General features: G+C 39.9%; 1 protein-coding gene across 7 annotated transcripts in view; it reads left to right on the plus strand.

Moving 5' to 3' along the window:
• BBS9 (Bardet-Biedl syndrome 9) overlaps nt 1–25,896 on the plus strand; it is a 573,789-nt gene that overhangs the window by 305,778 nt on the left and 242,115 nt on the right. For all 7 annotated transcript variants that reach the window (XM_019509031.1, XM_019509030.1, XM_019509027.1 and 4 more), the window contains one exon: nt 5,374–5,556. In XM_019509031.1, the coding sequence (XP_019364576.1) occupies nt 5,374–5,556 (183 nt within the window). The remainder of the gene's footprint in view (nt 1–5,373; nt 5,557–25,896) is intronic.

The raw sequence follows: 25,896 nt of genomic DNA on the forward strand, positions 1-25,896 counted from the left end.
CAGGCTGGACACAAGGAAGAACTTCTTTACTGTCTGAGCCCCTGAGGCCTGGAACAGACTGCCTCCAGAGGTGGTGCAAGGACCTACTTTGGACTCCTTTGAGAGACATTTGGATGTTTATCTTGCAGAGATCCTTTGACCCCAGCTGACTTCCTGCCCCTGGGGCAGGGGGCTGGATTCGATGATCTTCCGAGGTCCCTTCTAGCCCTAATGTCTATGAAATCTATGAAATCTACAAAAGATGTTTTGTAAGTTCCCTTTGAGGATTAGAACTGAAAGGTCAGAGAGGGAGTAATTGTCTTGTGAGAAGTGTACACCCACAGGTAATTGGATATTTTTTGCTTTGATGGATTTTTGGTGTGCGTTCATTCTGGTACACTGTTGTTGTTTGGTTTCTCCTAAATACTTTCCATCAGGGCATTTGGTACACTGGATGAGATATATTATATTTCTGGAGGTGCAGGTGTAAGATCCAGGAATTATGATGGTTCTGCTGTGGGGTGTGGTTATTTTGGGAGTGGTAGAGATGTGTTGGCACGTTTTGCCTTTCTTGTCCTGGCATGGTCTGGATCCATGCCTTTGTAACCTTAAGGCTAAATTAATGCAATGCGTCCTATTTAGGACTGCCCTTAAAAACCATCCAGAAGCTGCAGTTAGTGCAGAACATGATGGTCTGCCTTCTGACAGGGATATGTCACCAGAAGCATATAACTCCAGTGCTCCAGAGTCTGATGGACTTCCAATGGTTTTACAAACACAGTTCAAGGTGCTAGTTTTGATCTATAAGACCCTTAAATGGTCTGGGCCCTACAAATGTAACAGACTGCCTTTTCACTTATGCCCCATCACTATCCCTATGGTCAGCTAAGAGCCACTTCCTACAAGTGCTGTCAGTGCACCAAGTTTGCTTGGTAAAAATATGGGAGGTCATTCTCTGCAGTTGCTCCTTGGCTCTGGCACTCCTTCCCTCTTCAGGCTCCCTGGGGCCCAAGCCTGGACATCTTTTGGAAGCTCTTTATTCCTTCGTATTTGGACAGGAATTCACCAAACAAACCAAGAATGAGTTGCTGTTTAGGAGGTTTCTAATTTGATGTTTTAGTTTGTAGCAGGATCTGGCCCCCCAGGGGTGGCTGTGGTGCTCCTTGGTGGCCATGTGACTGGTGTCTCCACTCTTGCTTCTTGGGGTATACTTTCTTTTTACCTTTCCTGCCACACCTTGATGCAACTTACAGGGTTTCAGGAGGCTGTCCACAGGGTCCCTGGCTAAGCCCAGTCCACCTCAGCCTTGCCCCTTGAGCACTAAGTTGTAGTCGTTCTGACCCTAATAGTACCTCAGGGCACCAGTCGCCTTATCAGCTGTGTTCATGGCCTCCATTCTCCTCTGTAGCAGTGTCCGTGCCCATGCCTCACAGATGATACTTTAAGTTCTTCCTCTGACCCTGCCTGTCTGAATTCCTGACCGCAGGCCCTCTGTATCCCTGACTGCAGGCCAGGCTGCTTCCTCTGTACCAGCCCTCAGCCCTCTGGATCCAGGCCAGGCTGCTTCCACTGGACTTAGCTCTTCCCTGGACTCACATGGCTGAAGGCTGGTACAATGGAAGCAGCCTGTCCCAGTGTCCTACCCCTCTGTGGCTGTTGTCCTCCCCTACAGCCACCACCAAGTCCTACAGTTTTAAATTTAATCCTAGTATAAATACCAGGAAACTGCTGTCCTAAACCTAAAAAGTAAAATCCACGTCACTCTGGATCTTTTCCATAAGCCCCTTAGTTCTCTCCTTCCAGCTATGGGATAGCTCAGGCACCTGCCAATCCATCTCCTGCAGCCATCTCCTCCAGGAGGTCCTCTCCTTGCAGACTGCAGGGCCAGACTGCCTACATGGTCTGTGGCATTGGTCTTATGTGCCCCAGAGCCCCACCCCTTCTTGTCAAGTGGCTCTGCAGCAACATACTGGGGTTTCCGCTTTGGATTGGTGGCCAGCTTGCCCTCCTTTGCTGAAGTTTCACCCAGTTGCTTGCAAACTTTACTCCTGCGCTACATTGAGGTCTCCCCTGGGTTGCTTCCTGCAGCACAGCTAGCTCCAGGGTAGTCACTGCCTGGTAGCATCTACCCCTGTTGTCACTGGCCTGCTTGCTTCCTAGCAGCTCGCCTTTGCCCAGCTGCCAGCCCCACACAGCAAGCTTAGCCTTCTGTGGCATCCCCTCTGGCTCCCTGCTACATTGTTCCCTTTTAAATTGCTTTAGTCCTCTTGTTACTTATTGTTTTTAATTTTTTTTGTTTTCTTCTAAATTGTACTGAGCCATTGTTGGGAAGGGTGGCATATAAACTGAGTGAATAAACAAATAAATAAATAAATGTACCCTCCCAAGATTCCCCAAAACACATTGCACAGGAAAGATTACTTATTTGACAGCTGTGATGTCCCTATGAAAGACTCCTTGGGGAGAAAGAACAGTTTTCTACAAGTTGTTGTCTATATCTTCTCAGATTGGACAGTCACCTATTCACATGAGGTTGAGGTGATACGGTTCTCAGTGCATAACAGATCCTGTTTATTATAGTGTTGTATTTATCACATAAATCACTTCCATGATTCTATGTATGCATATGTAATGTAACAATGAAAGAGGATATAGGTCTTGGCACTGGTTTTGTGTTGTATATGGAAATGAGAGAGCCTGTATCTTAAAACTTTTTTCTGAACAAAACACTATTTTTTCCTAGTATGTCCATTGCCTTATTAGGATCTAAGATGGAGTAAGCAGACTCTTCGCATTTTCAGCTACTTCCTGGTAAAATCTGGGCTGGAAAACTAGTCATCTGTAGAGAGGCTTATGTATAGATTTTTTGTCTTAAAGAGGCTGCAGCTAGAACTGTTATGAAAGTTCTGGCATGGTGGCAACCCTAAAACTTTAGTGATGAGGGGTAAGGCATTAAAATGAATGTCCTGTTCTTAAGAGTTGCCTGCTGAGCTATCAGAGCTTCTCAGATTCCCTTTGCCATTGTCCAGTTTTTAACTTTTGCTTAGTGAACCTTTTCCAAAGGGAACATGTAATTGTTTGAGCTGGACCTAATGCTGTTATTGTTTTTGCCCCATTTTTTTGCTGTAGGCTAGCAACTATATCATGGATGTACTGTATGCAATATGCAACATGAACAGTGCCACTTTATTAAGGTAAAGGAGCTATGTGACCATGTTGATATCATATAATTCATATCTACAATGCTGCTGCTTTTCTGTAACTAATTTTAGAGCGTATTTTGGCAGCACTCACTTTTTAGGATTAATTTCACACTACCTTTTATGACTTGGACTTTTTTCCTTAGTGCAGCTAAGTGGGCCTCTGCTTCACTATTTGGCTTCAGTTGATACAGTGTTTGGACTTGAGAGGGACCCTTTAAGTTCCCTTTTTACTTGAAAACCTTAAATCCTAAAATGTAAAACAAAAAAGCTATCAACACATTTTGTTTGAAATACTTCATATGTATGACTTCCTCCAAGTCTCTGTCTTTGTTTCTGGGCATGTGGGAATCTGGAGGGAACACACACATCTGTAGTGCCAGTGTTACACTTTAAAAATAGGCTTCCTTAAACAAATGCTAACAGCTGGTTGGCTTTGTTTCTAGGGTGAAGATGCATAGCATAGTATCTTTGCCTTTTTAAAAGATTGCTGAGCTTTAATAAATTGACATACCTTTGCTTTACATAGTAAATTATTTTTTATATTAGTTGTGTATGACTTTCACATGAGTGTCATACAGTAGTCTACAAAATCAAGACTTAATAGTATGTACACTTCAGGGATTGGAAGCCTATGGCCCCTGGGTCAAATCTGGCCTGCCAGGCAATGTTATACAGTCTGCAAACCCCATCTTTTAACTGAACTCTGTTAATTCAGCCCATCACTCCTAAAAGTTTGCCAACCCTTGTCCTCCTTAATAGTGGTGATGTTCCCATTTTATACATGAATAAATAAAGGTAAAAGAAGTGAAGGGTGGTGCTTTGTGTTGATATAAATGGTAGCTACAAATGATCAGAACTTCTGCAAACCAAGCTTTGAATAGGAAGTACATAGAGTTACTGGCAGAGAGGAGACCAGGGAAGTTCTGGTTAAGTGCCCAGTTTTAAGCTACCAGGTACTACTGATTTTTAAAATAAAACTCATTTAGTGTGGGCAGCATGGAAGAATCTATTCCTGGTATATAGAAAACAAAATGGGAAGCTATATTGCTAGTTCATAATGACTAGTAGATGTTTCAGTATTTTGTATAAAAAACTGACAATTTGGATACATCCCTTAATAACTTCCCCTTAAGTCAAATAATGTTTTTTCTTGCAATTCTGCAAGGTAATGCTATGTGTTTATGTATAGGAAGTAGGTAATAGTATCTATATTAATGTAACACATCTAAAATAAATAAAATAACATTTAGTACTCTCCAGTGCTTCTGGTTTTGTTTTTTTCTTTACTTAAGTACTGACAAGGATAATATATCATACCAGCTTACAGGAAATTTAGGTACCATTTCAAGCAAGCACAAAATGAATTTTCTTTTCAAGATCTGTGCGGTCCTGTGTCTGCCATTTATGTTAAAATAGCATCAACCAGTCACATGCCAGAACATCTACATTATTGGTACAATGTTGAAGTAACTGGTACAAACTATGCACACATACCCCCCCCCCCCCCAGCCCCCCCCCCCCCCCAGCCCCCCCCCCCCCCCAGCCCCCCCCCCCCCCCAGCCCCCCCCCCCCCCCAGCCCCCCCCCCCCCCCAGCCCCCCCCCCCCCCCAGCCCCCCCCCCCCCCCAGCCCCCCCCCCCCCCCAGCCCCCCCCCCCCCCCAGCCCCCCCCCCCCCCCAACAAAATAATAAGGCAGTAATTATTTTCATGCAGAAATAACTGAAAATAACAGCTTTAACTGAAATAACTAAAAATAACTGTTTTAAGAGAGATAAAATATGTTCAGTACTTTTGATGAGTCCTTCAGGGCTGCTGGTCATACAGGGATTAGCATCATGTGTGGTATAAACCTGAATGTTTACAGTTTGTCAGGGACTATTGTGTTACATTATATGATGGGGCTCAACCTGGGGAATGCCTTATCATAGAATATGCATTAAATAGAAACCTCTTTACACTGATTGTAATAGATTAATCCTACTACCGTATGGATTTTAAATTACCTTGAATGCACAAAAGACAAATTCAGACAAATGATAACTCATTTAATACTCTGTGTGGTTTGTGTTTATGGAAGACAAGAGTTCATCAGGATTTTCTAAAGAAAAACAAAAGTGTGCCAAATGCAATTTTGGTATTGTGTGCACAAGTATGGTAAAATTATACCTAACAGAAGTTTGTAATTCTTGCAGGTAATAGCTTTAGCAGATGCTGCACAGGAAAACCAAGCCAATATGTTCCAGGCATTCATAAAGTTGAAGAGTGCCACCCATCTGGTGATTATGTTGATTAGTCTATGGCAGAAACTCAGCCCTGACCAAGTTGCTATTTTGGAAGCTACATTTTTGCCATTAATGCAAGATACTCAAGAACTGGTAAGGATCTGTAAATTTACTTAACTTGCACATTTGGAAGAGTCTTAATTCTTTAAACTAACATGGTTTTCCCCATGTATTCTATAACAAAGCCATTTTTAAGGGGTTATATTTCACACAGTGCCAGTGGAGACGGCACTGAGACTGGCAGCTGCAGGACAAGCAAAGCTGTGGTACCCTTTCTTTACCTTCTGACCATGTCCACTGGAGCTCAGGGGCTCTGGATTCTGCAGCACGCCATGCTACCCTACTTCTGGTAGCCTGGTGGTCCAAATGAAGTGACTCTCTGGGCTAGATCTAGCCCCATGGGGGTTTTTCTTTTGGTATTAGTAGGTTATTGTGTGGCTTGTTGAAAGATGCAAACTTGTTTCTTGGCTGAAATGTCCTTGCTGGGTAAAAGCAGTTTTCAGGCTGGTGAAGTAGATGTCACAAGTATTCTCTTCAGAGCCAGTGCTGTTGTATCTGTGGGCCTGACTAGATTACATTTATTCGGTGTGTCTGGTATAGTTGCTGGTTTTCTGGATGTAACTGGTGGTTCATGGGTTTTCTGTATATAGTGGTTTGTAGGGAGCCACCCCAAATACGGATCGTTATATCTAGAAAGTTGATGTTAGTGTAAGACTATTCCAGACATAATTTGATAGAAGGGTGGCAATGAGTTGTCTGTGATAGAAGTCCATAAGCAAGCCTAGGTGTTTGGTCCAGATGATGAAAATATCATCTACATAGCTCAGGTATAATGCATATTTGATGGCACGGTTTCCTACAAATTTTTCTTCAAGCTGGGTCAGAAGAGGTTGGCACATTGGGAGGCCATCTTCATGCCATAGTCATGCTCATTGTTTGAATGAAGTGATAGTTGTTGAAAGTAAAGTTGTTGTGGGTGAGGATGAAATAGATGATTTTGTGCAATGTGTTGATGTTGTAAATCTGGGTCTGAACTGTGTTCTTGTAGGTGTTTCAGGCAGATAAGTACTAGGCCTGTGCAAATCTTTAGTCTGTGATTCAATTTAGTGGAGATTCAGCATGCTTCAGTGGCCAAATATCTGAATCGAATCAGGAGACCCTTTAATCTCTCCAAATTGAATTAGAACCCTCCAAATCAATTCGGAGAGATTTAACGATTCAGACATAGACACAGCTTTAAAAGTTTTTTCTACGTATCTCAAGGTACCAGGCTCATGAATGCTGCGATGTTGGGGCGGATGGAGCGTCCCACAGGAACACAGGGGGCTCCCTAGTGCGCTTGGCAGCAGACCCAAAAGTGGACGAGAAGCATATGATAATTCATCGCTGGAGTTGTACCAGTATTTTAATGAAGCAGATAGCAATGACCTTCCCATTAGAACCTGAGGAAGTCTAGGCCAGGAACCAAAGGAAAGTGCTTAGAAACAAGTGTTTACGATAAGAGGGGGAATATTCCTATATCTCAAATGATTGCTTGAAGATAATGTTGGCTTGCATTTCTTTTAAAAAGATTCCAAGCTATCTGACCTTTAAAACATATTGCAGGACATACATGTTCATAAAGTCGTATATTAAATCTGTGTCAAACTATTGCAGTATATACTGAATCCATGTTTTGAGCTGCATCATGAATCTCATACTCAGGGCTGGTCCATAAATACATTAGCAAGCTTATGCTAGATTCCAGGAGAACCTAGAGAAGTCCATGATTTCAATTAGAAAACTAAATAAACTGCTTTTCCATGGCTTTGACCAAAGCCAGTAAAACAAAACATTTTGTCTAAGATTTGCCTTTGTGGGGGGGTGTTCATAGATTGCATAGACATTAGGGGCTGGAAGGGACGTCAAGAGATCATCAGGTCCAGCTCCACCGCCATAGGTGGGAAGTCAGCTGGGATCAAGTGACCCAGCAAGAAATATATCCACCTCTTTTTTGAAGGAGTCCAGAGTAGGTGCTTGCACTGCCTCTGGGGTAGTTTGTTCCAGACCCTGGACACACGCACTGTAAAGAACTCTTTTCTTATATCCAGTCTAAATCAGCCTTCCTTTGGTCTTCCTTCAGAGTTTATGGCCATTAGACCTTGTGATCCCTTGTGGACCTCTGGTGAACAAGTGTTCTCCCAAGTTCTGATGTACCCCTCTTATGTAATTGTAGGCTGCCACCAAGTCCCCCCTGAGCCTTCACTTCTCCAAACTGACGAGTCCTAAATCCCTCAGCCTCTCCTCATATGACCTTCCCTTCAGGCCTTGGATCATACGAGTGGCTCTCCTCTGGACTCTCTCAAGCTTCTCCACATCCTTCCTGAAGTGGGGGGCCCAATACTGGACATAGTACTCCAGTTGCAGTTTCACCATGGCTGAGTAAAGCAGGAGGGTGACTTCCCTGGTTTTGCTTGAGATGCATCGGTGGATGCACGTCAGAGTTTGGTTAGCTTCACCAGCCACGGCATCATATTGGTGGCTCATACTCATCTTGTGGTCAATCAAGAACCCCAAGTCCCTTTCAGTCATGGTGCTGAGTGTAGCACTGCCGAGCCTGAAAGTATGCTGAGGGTTCGTCCTACTGAGGTGCAGCACCTTGCACTTCTCTGGATTGAAGGCTGTCAGGTTTTGGTCAGGTCACCTTAAGAGTGTGTCCAAGTCACACTTGTGGCAAAGTGGGGTCCCTGACTAGCCACAGAGCTAGTTTCCCCACCTGCCTCTGGGCATGCCGCCCACCTCTATTGCCTGCAACGCATTGTTGGTAATTAATTAGGTTGTTAATTAAGGTGGGAGGCTGCCCATTGTACACCCCAATATTGGGGGGGCTATCCGCGGCTCTGTTCCACCCTTACACTTTGGCCCAGACCTCGTAGATGGCATCTCAGGCAGTTGCCTCAACTGTCTCCTTTGCCCATTAGCTGTGGCCCCCAATTATGGGACCTTCAGCTTCCATAAGCCCTGGCCCCGTCTCAGGCCAGTTGGGACCCTGAGCTTCTTCGGTCACCATGGGCATCCCTTGCAGTGGGCCCCTGGCCCTTTTGACCCTTTTGGTCCTGGCCCCAGCATTGACCAACAGAGTGCCTCGGTTGGGTTTTTGCCTCCTACCTGCACTTAGGGATTGGGGTCCCCCATTCCTAGCTCACGTGCTCCTGGAAGCGTGCATGACCCTGCAGGGTCACTCCCCCCAGCAGGTTCAGGCACCTCCAGAAGCTTACCTGGCCTACCCTGCTCTGTTGGTCTTTGGCCCACCCAAAGGTGAGGGCTGAGGTTAAAGTGCCCCTACTCGCCTTTCACCGGGGTGGTAACTGGCCTGGCATTTCCTGGGGGCTCCCGTGCCACTGAGAGCCCCACCAGGCCACCCACTCCTGGCAGGGTGCAGTTTCAGGTCATGCCCAGGACCAGGAGCCTCCAGACCCATCCCCTACAGCTCCTGCCCTTACCTCCAAGATGTTGCATGCAGCCTTGCAACCAGGCAATGTTACTGCCTGCACTGCCAGTAGCAAACTGCCCTGTTTATATAGGCAGCCTGGGATCTAAAATGGCCGCTGCAATCAAGCACCTGCTCACTGCTTGGCTCGGCCCTTTAATGGCAGGCACCAACAGTACCCTGCCACAGCCCTGTATCCCCAGCCTGTCCTGTGGTTTGACCGCCCTCTCCCATAATTTAGTATCATTCGTGAGCTTGGCCAGTTCATATCTAACTCCTGAATCCAGATCACTGATGAAGATGTTAAAGAGTAAAGAGATGTTAAGTGTTTTTCTGTTTTTTTTATTTGGTTCTGAAACTTGAAGTGCAGGGATGTACATATATTTGAAGTTCCCAAGTCCCTTGGAAACTAAAACCATTCTGTTTTATGTGATACCCTCTTCTTAGTCCATTAAGTCTCAAATTACTACCTTGATTTGACACATTTTCTGATGCACCTAAAAAATCCTGCTACATATCTTAAAAGATACCATTTTTATACATTTCTTGATGTCATAGATAGAGGAGTTCAGAATAACCCCTATTAAGTTACAAGACCTCACAGGTAAATATTGGGGGGGTAGTATGTCCTGCATGGAGGCTGGAATGAAAAAAAAACCTAAACCTGAAATAACTAGGAGTGGAAATAGAAAAGAAACCTTTACCAAATATTGAAATACATCCCATATTGAAATTATTATGGTACCACAGAAATCTGAATGTAATTTAAAGAGAAGTTTAGTTAGGGAAGGAAAAGCTTTTGACATACCAACAGTGCTTACAGACAGAAGCTCCCAGCTAGTGTTCAGTTTTCCCCACAAGCAGTTCAGTGGAACTGTGGTGAAAGAAAGTACATGGAAGAGTTTTTATTTATTCTTCAAACAGTCCTGCACAATGGTTTGTTGTATTTTTATTTGGATGGAATGTGTTAGAAGATAGTTTGAATACACTGTGCCTCTCTAGAATATTTTATGCCTCATGAACATTAAACTAAGAAAGTGCTTTTTTAATAAAGGGGAAAATGTTTAGAATGTCGAGTTCCTGTAGAAAGAAATGTTCCTCTAACCATAACATCGACATTATTCTCATACATGCCATTCCATTTAGAACAGATTGCATCTTGTTTTCTAGACCTGGCAATTAGTTCTGTTAGGCAATTAGCAAAGAAAAAGTCATTGTTGCTAAATAGTTTTTCAGACTAGAAAGCAGTTCCTGTTGGTGGAGACTTTTGTCTGTTAAGAGCATGTAAAACATGCTATAAAATGTGGTTTTGCCACCTACAAAGATGTATCAGAACCATAGTTCATATATTCAAAACAATGTGTCTGAAAGGAAAGACATGTAAGTATTTTGTAAGGCTCTGTCTTTTACTATTAACTTATAAAAGTGGTGAGTAGAAGAATTTTGATTTTATTAACATGAAAAAGACATCAAAACTCCTTTAGGGTTATTCTTCCACTGATTATGTTCTGTACAAAACTCATCTCTCTGTAGAAGGGAAGGATGGTTTTTCAAAACGCCGTGTTTGTGATAGTGCATATGTTTACAATAGGAAATCCTTTTGGGAAAGGAGGGAATTTATCCAGGCTCATTTAAAAGGTTCAAAGGGTTTGTACAGCACAGGATAGTTTTGATATAATGGTTGAATGGCGTCTGGATTGAGTGATGACTCAGATGTCTGATCGTTACAGTTATTAATGCCCTCTTTGTTTAAAATATTACAAAGGAAAAAATGCCTGTCACTATTAACAGCCTAATTTTATGACTGCTAGATAACCCTTGTAAATATTGCTGTCTCTGGGAACCTAATCAAAGAATAAATATTTTCATAGTTCCCGTGATGTTACCAAATAATGTCAAAATATGGTTTCTATTGCACAAAATGCCCCTTCTCTTTTTTAATCAAATGGTATGATGTTGTATTAAATAATGACCACCAGTTTATTCATATGCAGGACCTTTTTATTTCCTTTTTGCCATCTCGCTCTCCAACATTTGATATTAGAGCTACTAAATAAATTGCCACAATCAATCTTGACTTAATTTTATACAATAAGTGGAATTTGGAGAAAGGCAAATGCCAAGAAGTGAAAATCTGTTGTTGTTTAAAAAAAAAGACTATACAAAACTTGGTGTGGATGCAGTGGGAGTAACACAGTTGGATGTGAAAGTTAGGATAACCTTGTTCAAAATATGGCAGCAAAGGAAACTTTTAAATTCCAAATACTGCATTCTTTCATACAGCACGCCCTAGAATATGACAGATAATGCACCTTGATTTTGAAACGTAATATGAAAATTAAGCAATTGAATAGCAACAGCTAGGGAATCAAGGCTGCTCACTGTTCTGCTCCGCGTGGATTTCACACAGACTTTTACTTTTGCTCTTGCTCCCTGAGCAGCAGATACTGCTGTTACCCTATTTCCTTACATATAATACGTATTCCAATTTCCCGCAGGTGATTTCTGAAAAAAGGTGCTTGTTGTATGTGATCAAAAAACAGTAATAGTATCTTTGAAGTTAGTCTTTCAACAGCAGATGATTTCAGTTGAAGCAAAATTTGAATGTAAATGAGAAGGAATTTTGCAAAGTGGCAAGCTGGCATTTTTACATGATAACAGAAGCGTCTGTACAACACAGAACACTTCAGTTTGCAAAGAGGATCACTTACTGACAGAAAGATTTCAAGGTTAAGTAGGCAAGGTTCTTTGGGTAGATGTGATGTCTTTTATTAGACTAACTAAGTAGTTGGAACAAAGTTATTTGGAAGCTTTTAGGCACAGTCACCTTTCCAGCATGACTACAACCAAAAACCCAGCAATCAAGGTTAAGTATAAATTTTAAGTAAATTCATTCCAGTAAGTGTAATTCTCTCAGGACTTAACAATGTCCACCATCTGTTAAACTGATCAACAAACTTTGGGGTTTTTTTATAAGCATAGATAATTAAACTTTGCAAGCAGCGTTGTTTTCAGAAGCTGTAATTTTTAGAAACTATCAGAAGTTTTAGTCTTGCTGTTTTTAATAATTAGCATATAGTCTCTGGTCAAGATTTGATTTACTTCCACTATGATAAATCTGTCATAGGTCCTTGGGGTGGTTCATATGTTCTCATATTCTCCTGTAGCTAGATTCCAGATATTGGTACAATTCTGCCATATTTAGCTTAGTGGAGTGACCTTTGCTCTCTACTTTTTATGTAATTTCTATCAACTTCATTTCAATCCTAGAGGCAGTGTATGTAAAATACTTATTAATATTATAAATCATATTGCTTTTGTTCATGTACCTATCAGGAATACTGTCATTCCTTTTTGTGATTTTTTTTGCAAGGATTTTTCCACTTTTCCACTTAAAATTATTTCTAGATAGTAGCAACAGGTAGTATGGAAGTACTGGGATCATGCCCTACTAGTTATATTGCCCGTTCTTTATTTTTTTTTAAGAAACTAATACTTTATGATAAGTATTTATTGCTTGTTATTGTTATTTTGTTTAGTTTTTTTAACAGCATCTCTGCGAGGAACACAGTGGGAAGTACAGTTGGGCATGGGTGAGTTTAGAGAAGGTTGAGTTGGTGACATCTAACCCCTTTATTACAAAATATAGAACTTTGCCAGATTAGGAAAAAGTTTTTTTGTTGGTTTGTTTTGGATTTGAATTTGATCATAAGGTTAAAGACCATTTTTTCTGACCCTAGTAAAGAGGGAGGGACTGGCAGTCTCTAAAATTTAATCAAAAAAGAGCTGATGGTTTCTAACATCTAAGAAATCTCCTCTCTGAAAGTATAAGCTCACAGGTATTCAATTCTGTATTTTTGCTGCTAAAGAAATCAGTCTGAGTACAGGCTTGGACAGCATGAGGTGCCCAAATGTGAGAAAGGTAGAACAAAGGGTGCAAGGAGATTTTACTCCCTGTCAATTCATGAAGAGAGAGAAGTTAAGGGCCTTTGACCTGTTTGGGAAGGTAGCACTGCATATGTAGGAGCAGGTCCTCAGATCTAGTCCATATGTATGGAGGAGCAAAGGATACGTGTAACCTGGCTGTAGGAAGGTCTGCTGGAGTTGGCACTTTTGTTGCTTTTTACATATTCTTCAGAGCAGGAAGATGCTCAAGATTTTCTGCCAAGTTGTTTTCAAGCCAAGCAAGGGACAGTGGTAGGTAGTTTAGCAGAGGATAAAGTGGTAGATAGAATTTGATCCCAACGACACAGATTTCACTAACTGAACTACAGGTATATTTTTAACCAATTTAATTGAATCAGTTTGTGTGGGTAGATTTATTTTTGTTTAAGAAGGTTTTATCTTGTTTTAGCTTAATTCTGTAAAAGCAGGTTTCCAAACTGGTTAATCAGTCTATATGATTTTGAGAGGGGGGAAAAAAAATGAGGGAGTGGTGAGAGGTGCTACATGTTGATATACAGTTTTGGAGAAGGAGCGAAGTCAAATTGCTAGTTACAGTCTCATCACTTACTCTGAGCATTGTTCATTGCTACCAAAATGTTTGTATATTGTTCTCATGATATATAACAGATTAATGCGAAGAGATACAGCAAACAGGAGAGCCTGCTTCCACCATGTTGTACTGTGAATTTTGTGTGGCTGAATTTATGCTGCCTTCTATTATGAACTTCATGGATACAGTGGCAAATACATGTTCTTTATAGGGCTGGGATGGAGGGATTAGTGAAATTCTGTGGGGACTTAATAAAAATCTACAATACAGTACATTCCCACCTGTAGCTTCCTGCCCTGAAGGAGTTGCAAACATGCTTCACTCATTTTGGGTATTCCTGCTATTTCCAAATCTGTTTGTCATTCATCTGCAATTCCTTCTGTCCTTTCGTAGAAAAAGATAAACTTTGTTTAAAAAACAAAAAAACAGCCCCCCCATGTTTTTATTTTGTCTTGCTTGATATAAAAAAATTACTGACTATAAATAACTAATACATAGGCACCAAATCTCTTTGCTATGTATTTTAAAACTTCAGAGATTAAAATATTTTGAAACCAGAACAGATCAGCATGATTTTAGTCTGAGGCCCAGTTTAATAATGTAGGCCCTACAGTTGGTACATGTATTAAACCAACTGGTGCATGCATTAAACTTCTGGTTGAACTGAAGGATATGTTTTAGACATACATGCACTCTTAATGTAAAAACTTCAACTGATAGAGAGCGTCCTACATCTGTTAGATGTTTCAGTAATTAAACTGTACCCCACTGTAAAACATTTCCCTTCTTTCTAGTCTTTTACCTAGATTCAGCTTCCAGTTGTTGGATCTGAAGTCTTTGTTTACTAGATTAAACTATTATCAGGGAATCTTCTCTCAAACTAGATATTTAGATCATTTCACCTCTGAATCTTCTGTTTGCTAGACTAAGTAGATTAAGCTGCTAGCATCTTGTATTTTACCCAAGATGTTTTAGTTTAATAATTAACTGTTGCATACACAACGTATAGTAACATTTCCTAATGATTTTCAGCCAGACTGCCCAGTGATGTCAGTGCCGTATGACCATAATTACAGCTCTGTTCTTCCAGTCCAAAGCAACTGAACTTAGCACATGATTAATTATGAATGATACATATTTTACAGTTATTGTGTTTATTTTAAAGTAGCCAGAATAATAACTACTAGACCTACATGTCAGAAGTTTGGTCTAGTTTAGCATAGTATGTTGCTATTCTAAATGAACAATCAGGCCCAGATTAACATTTTTAAAATAGAAATTTCCCTATTTATATGATTAATAATACTTTAAATGTTAAAGGTTACCCTTTACTTTCAGGTTTGTTAGTTTACATTACTGAAGTGACAGTGAAAGTAGTCATTTTTATTTCTGTTCACAGTCATTTTTACTTTCTAGTTGACTTGTTCTAACTTAGTGGTTCAGTGCTCCAATTGCAAATGCTGCAATGGTATATTAACATATACATAATAATAAAAAAATCTTTGGCTTTCTTTGAGGAAAAAGAGGTGGAAATGTTCCCAACAATTTTGTGAGTCTTTGACAAAAGTATCATTGTTAATACTGCATGGTTGAATAATAGGTAATCTTTCTCAAAGGTATGGGTACAGTGTGATTTGTTTGAATAAGGCTGTAGTTAAATCTCCTCAAATGGAACAGATGACAGCTACATCATACTGGGGACAGATTCTTGATTCTTCAACAAATTCTTTGTGGAAACGCATCTTCCAGGCATCCAACTCGCAAGGACAGGGCAGTATAGTCTGAAGAAGACCAAAGCATTATTTCACCTGTCTTAAGGTGAAGGTAAAGTTGCGCGTTGTACTTCGGCCATACTAAATCTGTAAAATGTTAAGCTGTGTTAAAGTCAGAACATGCTGTGAGCAGTTGGGCATTAAAAGTCAATACCATTTCTTACCTGCACAACTCTGACTTACCACTAGAAGGCTAGTCAGCAGGTGCATAGCTAGGAGTCAGGACACCTGGGGCACCTATACATATGAAGGACGTCTGCTGTGATGCATGCTAATTAGCATGCATCAGAGCAGACTTGATTGAGTCTGCTGGAGCTTGTTAATGTGCTCCAACAGCCTCTGTACCACAACTGTTCAGTGTTCCTGCGCTTCAGAATAGTAATGGATCGTTTTAACTAAAACTCATTGAATGAGCTTTAGTTTAGGTGCCCCTGCCGCCATTTTGAAGTGCGGCACGCTGAATGCATGTGATGCTGCAGGCACTGTAATTAGAGCCGCTTTGATTAAAGTGACACCCCCCCCTCCACCCTGGGCTCTATCCTACTCTGTCTGGGAGGTGGAAGCGATGTATCCTGGGATGCTGGAGGACTGCAGATTGTTTGAAATATCTTCATGGAGTAGACTGAAGTACCCTAATGAGAGTTAGGTAGCCCAGCCCAGAGTTAATCCTTACCTAAAGTGGGTTTTAAGACACTTGGCCCCCTGGCAGACATTCAGTTAAAGGTACGATGAGATCTGATCTGTGATCCCAAGAATCGCACCTCCTGCCATTCTGCAAGTGCATGGCAAGGGGTGCAATTGTGGGACTGGGGATCAGATGCCTATCAGGCCCCATTGTCAGTGCAAGGGGAACCCAGGATCATAATGCCTAATGTGTCTCACTGGGAGCTCCAGTTAACTGATTAGTGCTTTCAGCCTCAGGAGGGCATCAGAGCCTTTGGCTCTGGTGTATCCCTGAGGCGCCAGTCAGCTGGGGCTCCAGTGCAGTCCCAAGGGTGGCAGTGCTGATCAGCTGACTGGACCTCCCAACCTTGATGACACAGCAGAGTGAAGGGCTCCAATGTACTCTGAAGGCTGGGAGCACAGATCATCTGATCGGCCTGGCCACATGTTCCATTTCAAATGCTATAGGAACCACCCATGAAGTTATTACACATATTTTATATAATAACTTTGTGGCTTTTTTCCTGTTTTATTGCACCATTAATGCATGAACATATGGCCGGGTTACTGAAGGCTTCATTAACTGGTTAATCACATCTTACATCTGCCAGATGCCTCAGAGGAAACTTAGCACGAATTAAGGAGCTTTAATGTGTGGACACTCACGATTTAAAGGCCTTTAGTATGGTCTGAGTGTAATGTCTATATGAATGGCAGGGAGGTTATTGTTTATGAAGATAACCTCGAGCTGCAGTAGGCGTAAAACTTCATTGGACTTAACTCGGCATGTAAAACCAGGATAATTGAAGCCGAGCCTGATTTTCTGCCAGGACTTCTCGACTTTGTAAAATAATTCCTCTTTAGTTCTCCAAATGATGTAGCCAAGGAACTGTGTGTTCTGTCCATCTGTAGTATGTGCCCAGCTCAGAACAAATGAACAGAGACTGGAAAGCCAATAATATGACATATTTCTGCCATCCTTGCATAAATCTTTCAACTAAATAAAATATTGATGCAGCCAAAATTTAGCCCTGCTATGTAGGAGGCAAATGTAGAAAACGGAACAATGAAAAAGAACCTGTGGCCACTCCCCTATTTCCAGGTGGCCAGAAATGAAGAGAGAGAAATTTGAACATTGCCAAATGCACAAAGGTAAGTTCACTTTCCAGTCTCTACTTTTGCAAATTCTCAGTCTAGAATGATAATCTGCACACAGTCTGAAGCAGGAGTGTAAAATTCAGAGACAGTTTGAAATTTTTGCTAAAAGTGACATTCCAGGTGTGTAAGCTTTGGGAATCCAAATATACTAACAGAAGAAAGTAAACTTAGCATCAGATTATGCTTCTTTCTAGCTCAAAGGAAGGAACAGGGATTCCCTGTGACAGTGGAAAATGTCATAACATGGAAATAGGAGCAATCCAGTAAATCCAAATGTCTGACCCAGCAGGGTGCCATGTTTTACAGGTTCCTGAAACAATGAAAATCACGTGATATGCCCCCTTAGTAGTAGTATTCCAGTAGTAGCAGCCAGATGTAGTAGAAGCCCAGTAAAGGAAATTATCATAATAAAAGAAGGGAAGTTATTTTCTAAGGATACCAGTGATTATGAAAATAAAATGTGTGATGGGATGCAGTGAGAAGTCTCAGGAGTATCTCTTCAAGCATCTGTTTCCTCCATGTTTTTTCCTTCCAAGAGATGTTCTAAAGGTCAAGAATGTAATCTCGCTAAGCATTGCTGAATTTGTGGCCTTGTTTGTAGTAGGCACATTGCTGGATATATTGAGTTCTACAGCAAAATCCCTAGACGTTGGTGCATTTTCATGCAGAAAGCTTTGACAGTGACTACAAAAGCCAAACAGAACTTCACTTTCATCAAAGTTACTGTAAAAAGATTTTTTTGGAAAAAAAGAAAGATGAAATGTTAACTGATTGCTAAAAAGCCAAACAAAACATCTTGCAAGCCAGTTTACCAAGCAATTCAACTCGCACAAAACGTACAATAACTCCATTCATTGGTTACTAAAGAGGGGCCAATAGTACTAAATAAGCAACTTGTAGATGAGATTAAGAGGAAAAGTCAAACCAAATATGGTCATTTCTCCCATTCTAGGTTTATATAGTTTCTGTTCAACAAATGTCTGTGGGCAAGATGCATGTAAAAAGGATAGACTGTCATGATTCCAGATAAGGATAATTTATCTTATGACACACAATTGCTACCAAAGGCATAAAAGAAATGTACTTTAATCCCTCACAGTAGATACCTGTAGTCTTTGAAGTTGTCCTTTCCAAGATGTTATTCCTATTTCAGTGCAAGGACCAAGACAATTATCCTCTAGACTGACTAGATGCATCAGATTCCAATTTATCATCCAGACTCCTTCTCTGTGAACAAGTTACTATAAAGGAGAGAATGAAAGAATTAGGCCTACTGTAGAAATGTTATTAGCAGTCCTTCTCTGCTCCACAAAAGATGGCATACTACCTATTTTGGTTACCTTTTTATTATTGGTGTTCAAACCACAGTACTAGCCAGGGAAACTCTACCATCACTAAAAACAATTCGCACCTCAGATACTCAGAAGTTCAAGTGGTAAATCTCAACTCCACAGAGACATTATGTGACTCTCATTATTTCACTTTCCTGATATTTTTAGATTTTTAAAAATGTCTGTGCTTTTGTACAGTCCAGAAAGTTATCTAAATCCCTCTGTGAACTGATTACTTCTGACACTTACAATGTGGCTCTTAAAGTTTTCTTAAAATGTTCACAATATTCATTTTGTGCCTTGTTGTACCTTTTTATGCCTATCAGGTTAGTATTTTTTTATTAGAACTTTTATCTCATTGACAAAATATCAGCCAAAATATTTTAAAGGCACAGTCTGGAGAAGACTTACTGTGTTTGTATAAGAATAAGTTGTTTTTTAAAATGCCTCTTTGTTTCTCAGCCAAATTCTAGCCAGCTCTACCTAGAGTACTGCAATGAGAAGTCTCTCCCCCAGAAAGCAATGCATCCTGAAAGTTAGTTGACCTGGAGGCTAAGTTTTAATTAAACAAAAATGTGCGATGTCATGTATTACATATTTAATATTTTCTTTTATATTTAGAGGCAACTGGTGATGTAAACACTCTCTCCTTTTCCTCTCACTCAACACTTATGTAAATAGTCTAACATTATAAGCTCATGTTATACAGTGAAATAAATATTTGTTGGTCTTGACTGATGTGATTGTGAATAAGCTTTTGATACTGATAATCTGTAGGCAGACATTTGTACTTGAAGAGCTTTGACCAATGCCAAAGACATGACAGATTCCAAGAACTTCCAGTCTTGTCTGCTCGTTTTGTTTCAGCAGACTTTCAGGAGACAGCATTTACCTCTCAAACACAAACAAAACAACCTTCTGATTGTATTGTTCCCCTTTCATGTATCCAGGTCATTTCAATGTGGCTGTTTTTTTTGTTTTGTTTTGTTTTTTACAGAGTAAACCACTAGCTCATTTGTCTTCATTTATAATTTTTGGCTCATAAAACCTTATTGCTATGATCTCCAAGCTAAATAATGACTTTTCTTGGGTTGATGTTTACATGTTTACTTTCTATTGCCCAATATTCCAGTTTCACTAAGTTAGGAAAGAAATATTAAAAGATGCCTTTGATTAGTTTGGTATTGAATATGGCAGCATTCAGGTCTACTGGCCTGTCAAGTAGTTTTCCTGTTGTGTTAAACACTACAAACTGCAATGGAGAGCAAATCTGTTTTCATTCATCTAATGGAAAACTTTCCTAACCTGTTCATTTCTGAGAGAGGAAAATAGTAGAAAACAAGCAAATTGAGATCACCCCCATGGCGGTGACTAAGTTACAATATAGCAAAAGTAACCAACTAACAGTATTTTAAAATATTTCATAAATAAGTTTTGTAATTTATATTTGACCCAACTCCAAATGTGAATGCAAATTATTATCCCTTAACCATTGTCAGTGGTGATGCTTCATTTTTTTATATAGTTAAAAAAAAAGTTAGCCAAAGTTTCCAGCTTCATAGCACAAAAAATAAATATACAATTTCCATCATTATAATTTTGGACTCCATATAAATCTCCTTTACCGCTGCTGAGATTGAGCTAGGGGCCAAGATTTTTGGAATTTTTTTCATGGGTCAGAGGCTACAAATGGAAAGCCTCTGGGCACACCAGTAAGCTATACATAATGAAAGCTTATTCTCTCTCTCTCTCTAGGTACCATATCTAAACAGGATGTTGGTGACCGTGGCCTTGCACAGATCTTTCTCTTCGAGACATATAGACTTTTTAGTGTTGATGCATCCATCCATTTAGATAGACTTTTGACATAAGTCGACCTTTGTCTTCCATGATCCCTCCTTCCTTCAGTCTTTCCAGTTATGACCAGACTTTCAATTTCCTCTTTCTTCATAATGTGTCTGAGAAACTGTCTTTTTCTGATGCTAATTAGCAGCTTCCTCCTGTAGCCTGCTCTTAATGAAATATCTTCATTTGAAGTTTGGCTTGCCCAACATATCTTCAAGATATGCCTTAAGAACTACATCTCACTTGCTTGAATTCTGTTTTACAGAATTGACAATATTGTCCAGCATTCTGATGCATACCTGAGGACTGGTATAACATAGCAATCCAAAATTCTCAACTTCATCCCCATAGAAATTTTATTTGTCAATGGCTTTTTCATTTTCAGAAATGCATTTTTTTGCTATCCCCGTTCTCCATTTTATTTCATGATCACATTTGCCATCTGATGTTATCCAGTTTCCCAAGTAGTTACGTTTATTGACCTGCCTTATCTGTTCCTTTTCCATTTTGATGTTGCATACAGGAATTATTTTTTTCTTTATAATTACCATGTATTCTGTTTTTCTACAGTTGATAGTTAAAACCACCTTCGTGCTTTCACTAATAATTTTATCTAAAATTCCTTGCAGCTTCTCTTCTGAATCAGCTATTAAGATGGTGTCATCAATATAATGAAAGTTGTTCAAATTCTGTCCTCCAGTGATGAGCCCTGGTAAATCCTCAATCTCCCTCAGTATTTTCTCACTGTACAAGTTGAAAAAAACACAGCCTTGCCTACACTTCTCAATTTGGATGAAATCACTTAGTTCATTGTCTATCTTCACTGCTGTAGTTTCATCCCAATAGAGGTTTCTTAAAATTCTCAAGTCTTTACCATCAATATCCAGTTCTTATTTGCATTAATTCTGCATGCTTGACTCTATCAAAAGCTTTGGTATAATTAATAAAATATAAGAAAAGGTCTTTCCTCATTTCTATTGCCCTCTCTAAAAGCATTCATACCAGGAAGATAGCATTTCTTGTACCTCTATCTTCAAAAAAACACATTGAACTTTTGCAATCTCCAGTCTTACTCTACTTCTAGCTCTCAACATCAGCACCTTTAAGAGGAGCTTTGTCACATACCTTATTAAACTGATGGTTCAATGGAGTTCACATTCAATGGCTCCAAGTCTTTTGTGGAGTGCAATAAAGATTGATTTACTGAGGTCCTCAGGTATTTCTCCACTTTCATTGATTATAGTTGTTAACTTTTCTATAATAAACCCTTCCAAATATTGTATTTGTTCTATTGCAATTTGATCTGGTCCTATATCTTTATTAATTTTTATTTGAATGATAACTATTCATACTTCTGTAATGATCAAACTCTTCATGTTCTTCTTAATAGATGACTTTTCTTCTCAACTGTCATGAAATAACTCTTCAATATACTCTGTCCGTCTTCTCGGTACTTGTTCTTGTTCCATAATTACATCACCGTTCGTGGCTTTTATACATCCCCTAGTGGTACCCTCTTTTGCCTGTGCTGCCTTTGATATTTGTATACATCAATCTAACATCTTTATCCTTTTGTGTTTCTATCTCTGTACACTTTTTCATTAACCTATTTTTCCTTTTCTTCATCGCACTTTGATTGAATTCTTTTCCAGTTTCTTATACTCTTCCATACTACAGTTTTCACCTTTCTTCTGTAAGTTCAAGGATTTCTTCAGTCATCCATTCCTGTTTCTGTTGCCTTACTTTTGATGGGATAACCTCATTGGCTGTTTCAACTAGTGCTTCTTTGAAAAATTCCCAGTTTGACATATTTCCTGCAAGTTCTTGAAAATGTTTTTTGACTGCAACTGTGTACTTTTTTTTAATCAGATCTTTTTCCAGTAGAATTGAATAATCAAGCTGCTTTGTTGCTTTTGGTTTCTTAACTTTCCTTATCTTGATGGTGTATACTACAGGTACGTGATCACTTCCATAGTCTGCCCCGGGTAAGTTTTTTCAGTTGTTGAACTGCATCCCTAAACCTTCTGTTGATGGTGATGTAATCAATTTGGTTTCTAACGTTATCTCCAGGACTTTTCCATGTATGCCTTCTTCTCACGTGCTGTTCAAACCATGTGTTCATACTAACTTGATCATTTGCAATGCACCAATCAAAGCATATTATTAATATGATAAAAGCCTGAGGCCTAAGTATGTGATTTAATAAATCTATCTGTGTTCAGCAAGGGTGTAAGCATGTGCTTAAATGAGTATTAAATCTTAAACTCAAAGTGTTCCAAAGTTTTGCTAAACTGGGGCCTCTAGTATCAGCAGTGATGATGACAACTTGTTCCTGTTCTTACATATCTTTCTGTTTAAAAAATTAAACGGAAAGAAGTTATCATCAACAGTGCTGTGCTCTTGCTCACTCTCTCTCTCTCTCTGCTGCTGGGAAAGGAATCAATGGAAGCTTGACATCATTGTTCTAGCAAGTCTGGAACAAAAGAAATTTAATACTTTTGGGTCTTTCCAATATATTTGTTTTGGGAAATAAAATACTTTATATTGTGCCTAATTTTTTCAACAATGCACCTTTTTGTGAGTGACTGGGGAAGCACTAGGAATTGAGGAAGACATGTACATATATTAGGTGTGGAAGAAATCAAACTTCGCATTGTGTTTGGCATTAGAATTCACAGACCCAGTCTGAGTTTATTGGCGTTCATACAAACGATCTCAGGGAGGATTCTAAACAGAACTCCTCCCTTCTACAAGTTAACATACCTTTTTATACCTAAAATTGTGAAAACAGACACATGATTTAAACAAAGCAACCTTGAGTGTCAAGGAAAAAATATATCATTCGGTTGTTACACATAACAGTTGCTTGCTCAGCAACACATTTTGTTTTGAGAACTGTTATCACCTTGTTGATTTTAGGAAAGAAAGAAACATTTGTTCCCAAAGAACTGTAAAAGACATAATAAAGTAGAAGGGTTTTTCTTATCTTAGAATATTCTTAAACATACAGCGTCAGCATCTTTTTCATTTTTTTTTTTCTTCACTCTCTTTTCTTTAGTCAAGTTAGAGGCCTGGATAAATCTATTTCAACATAGGGATACTTTTTTTTTTGGAACTAAACTGCCAATATCATACCTGTCTACAGTTGGTTTGCTATTGGCTCTCAAATACGTACATTATTAGGCAAAACATTAGAGGTCTATGTTACGAGCCTATGGGTAGAATCAGACCTCTGCTGTGGGATATATGTGTATAGAGTAGCATATAGGTCAACATCCCCCTCCCCCCCCATCTATTGTCTACCATGCAGTTGCATTTTCACAGCCCGACAGTTTTGCATATTGGCTTCTAATCTACTCAAGAGAGCATCCAAACCAACAGCAGACTCTCCAATGGCTGAAGAAAAGTGTTTATGCCTGAAAGCTCACAAAGAACATTTTTTTTCAACTATTTAGTTTGTCTAATAAAATATATCTCATTTACCCAAAGAATCCTAGAGTAGCATAACACACTTGCCCTTTCAGCTTTCATTTACTTTTTTAACCTGTATATGATAGGAAAGATTATCTGCTCCTTTTGGTTCTCCCCTTCCTTTTAGTAATCATATTTGCTAGCAAATATGGTATCTCTTGAGGCAATTATTTCTTAGTTGTACAACAATATTTCTGTGAAAGCTTTTTTCATTTGGTAGTAATTTCCGCATATTTTTTGCCAGTCATGAAGGCCTATGAAGTCAACAATTCTTGAACTAGAGAAGATGGTTTTATGGTATATTGAAAAAGCAGGCTACCTGGAAACATGGTCATGCATCCACAGATCCAAAGAGGTGATCCTCCCCCTCTATGCGGCACTGGTCAGGCCGCAGTTGGAGTACTGCGTCCAGTTCTGGGCGCCGCACTTCAAGAGGGATGTGGACAGCATGGAGAGGGTCCAGAGGAGGTCCACTCGCATGATCAGGGGACAGCAGGGCAGGCCCTATGAGGAGAGGCTACGGGACCTGAACCTGTTCAGCCTCCACAAGAGAAGGCTGAGGGGGGATCTAGTGGCCTGTTATAAACTAGTCAGGGGGGATCAGCAGGCATTGGGGGAGTCACTGTTCCCCTGAGCACTGCCAGGAGTGACCAGGAATAACGGTCACAAGCTGGCAGAAGGTAGGTTTAGGCTAGATATCAGGAGGCACTACTTCACGGTCAGGGCGGCTAGGATCTGGAACCAACTTCCAAGAGAAGTGGTGCAGGCTCATACCCTGTGGGTTTTTAAGAGGAGGTTAGATGAACACCTTGCTGGGGTCATTTTACCCCAGTACTCTTTCCTGCCATGGCAGGGGGTTAGACTAGATGATCTACTCAGGTCCCTTCTGACCCTAGAAACTATGAAATTATGAAACTATGAAATAAAATACAAAAACTAGGTTTGGAAAAAGTTAAATATATCTCAATGCACCAATGACATAATACAAGCCATTTGTCCTTTCCTGAATTTTATTAGTTTGTATTGCAGTCCTAATTGAAATGTTTCTTTCCCTTGGATTTTATAACTTATTTGGAGGGATAAATTTACTAAGATCCTCAGCTGCAGTAAGCAGAACCCAAATAACCATGGACATTTTTGCCTTTTAGTGATTCTCGGCATTGACAACAGAATTTTATCATGAATAGAATTTATCATGCTTTGTATTATTTCATAAGGGTCTGAAATTCATATTTTTGATATCCTAAGTGTGATTAGAATTCAGTGCCCAATGTGAAGGGCAAAGATGGAAGAGTTTTCATAAAATAGATTTTCATTATAAGCATGAAAGCCCTAATATTTATTTGATTTCTTTTTTTTTTTGCGAAGCTGAAATGTCTAAGTGCTAGCACATTCTCCTCTTCTGATATGTGCAGCAAAAAAAATTACTACTACTGTTGCTGATCAAAATAAACCAAATCAGCATACCCACCCCTATGTCTAATTAGAAAGAAATTCATTAGTTACATTTATAAAATTCTTTACATTGTATGCTTAATTTAGGCCAGAATTTACTCCAGCTTCACTTTATGCCAATTTGAGAAAGAAAGATGTCAGCCCTTATATATTCCTACCTGTCAAATACTTTGGCACAACCAGTGCTGTACACATGTTGACTGAACACTGACCAATAGTCTTGTAGTCCCAAAAGCACTGGGATATAAACCTCAAGCAAAATGCCTAACACCAAAAGAATAATATAGGCTCATATGTAAGTCTAGGACACCTCAACATTGAAGCCCTCTCACCTCTTACTTGTTCAAAGTATTATGTGAACAGAACATCAAAAAGAAAGGGGAGGGGGAAAGAAATACTGTCTTCCAGGATTTCAAACGGGGCTAAGCCAGCCAGCATCATGCAAAACATGGACCGGCATTTTTTGAGTTGAGACCACTAATATCTATAAGAAACTAAATATCATCTGACTTATACCAATTCTAGCAAATTAGTCACCCATCGATGTGCATCTGAGACTTTAATAGCCATTTTACATCCTTGGGATAAGATGACAATGATACTGTAACAGGCAACTTATCAAATGGGTCTGGATCCAAGAATAAGTGCCTTCTGTTCAGTTCTAAGTAGTCAGGAGGCTTTCATTCCAAAAGATGGAGAAAAGTCTGCGCCAGGGGCAAATGGTGCCTCTCGATTGCCAACTGGGGGGGGCGTCCCCCCAGTGGCAGATTGCTG

Source organism: Gavialis gangeticus, unplaced genomic scaffold, assembly GCF_001723915.1.
Source record: "Gavialis gangeticus isolate Ggan-Ray unplaced genomic scaffold, GavGan_comp1, whole genome shotgun sequence".
NCBI classification, from domain to species: domain Eukaryota; kingdom Metazoa; phylum Chordata; order Crocodylia; family Gavialidae; genus Gavialis; species Gavialis gangeticus.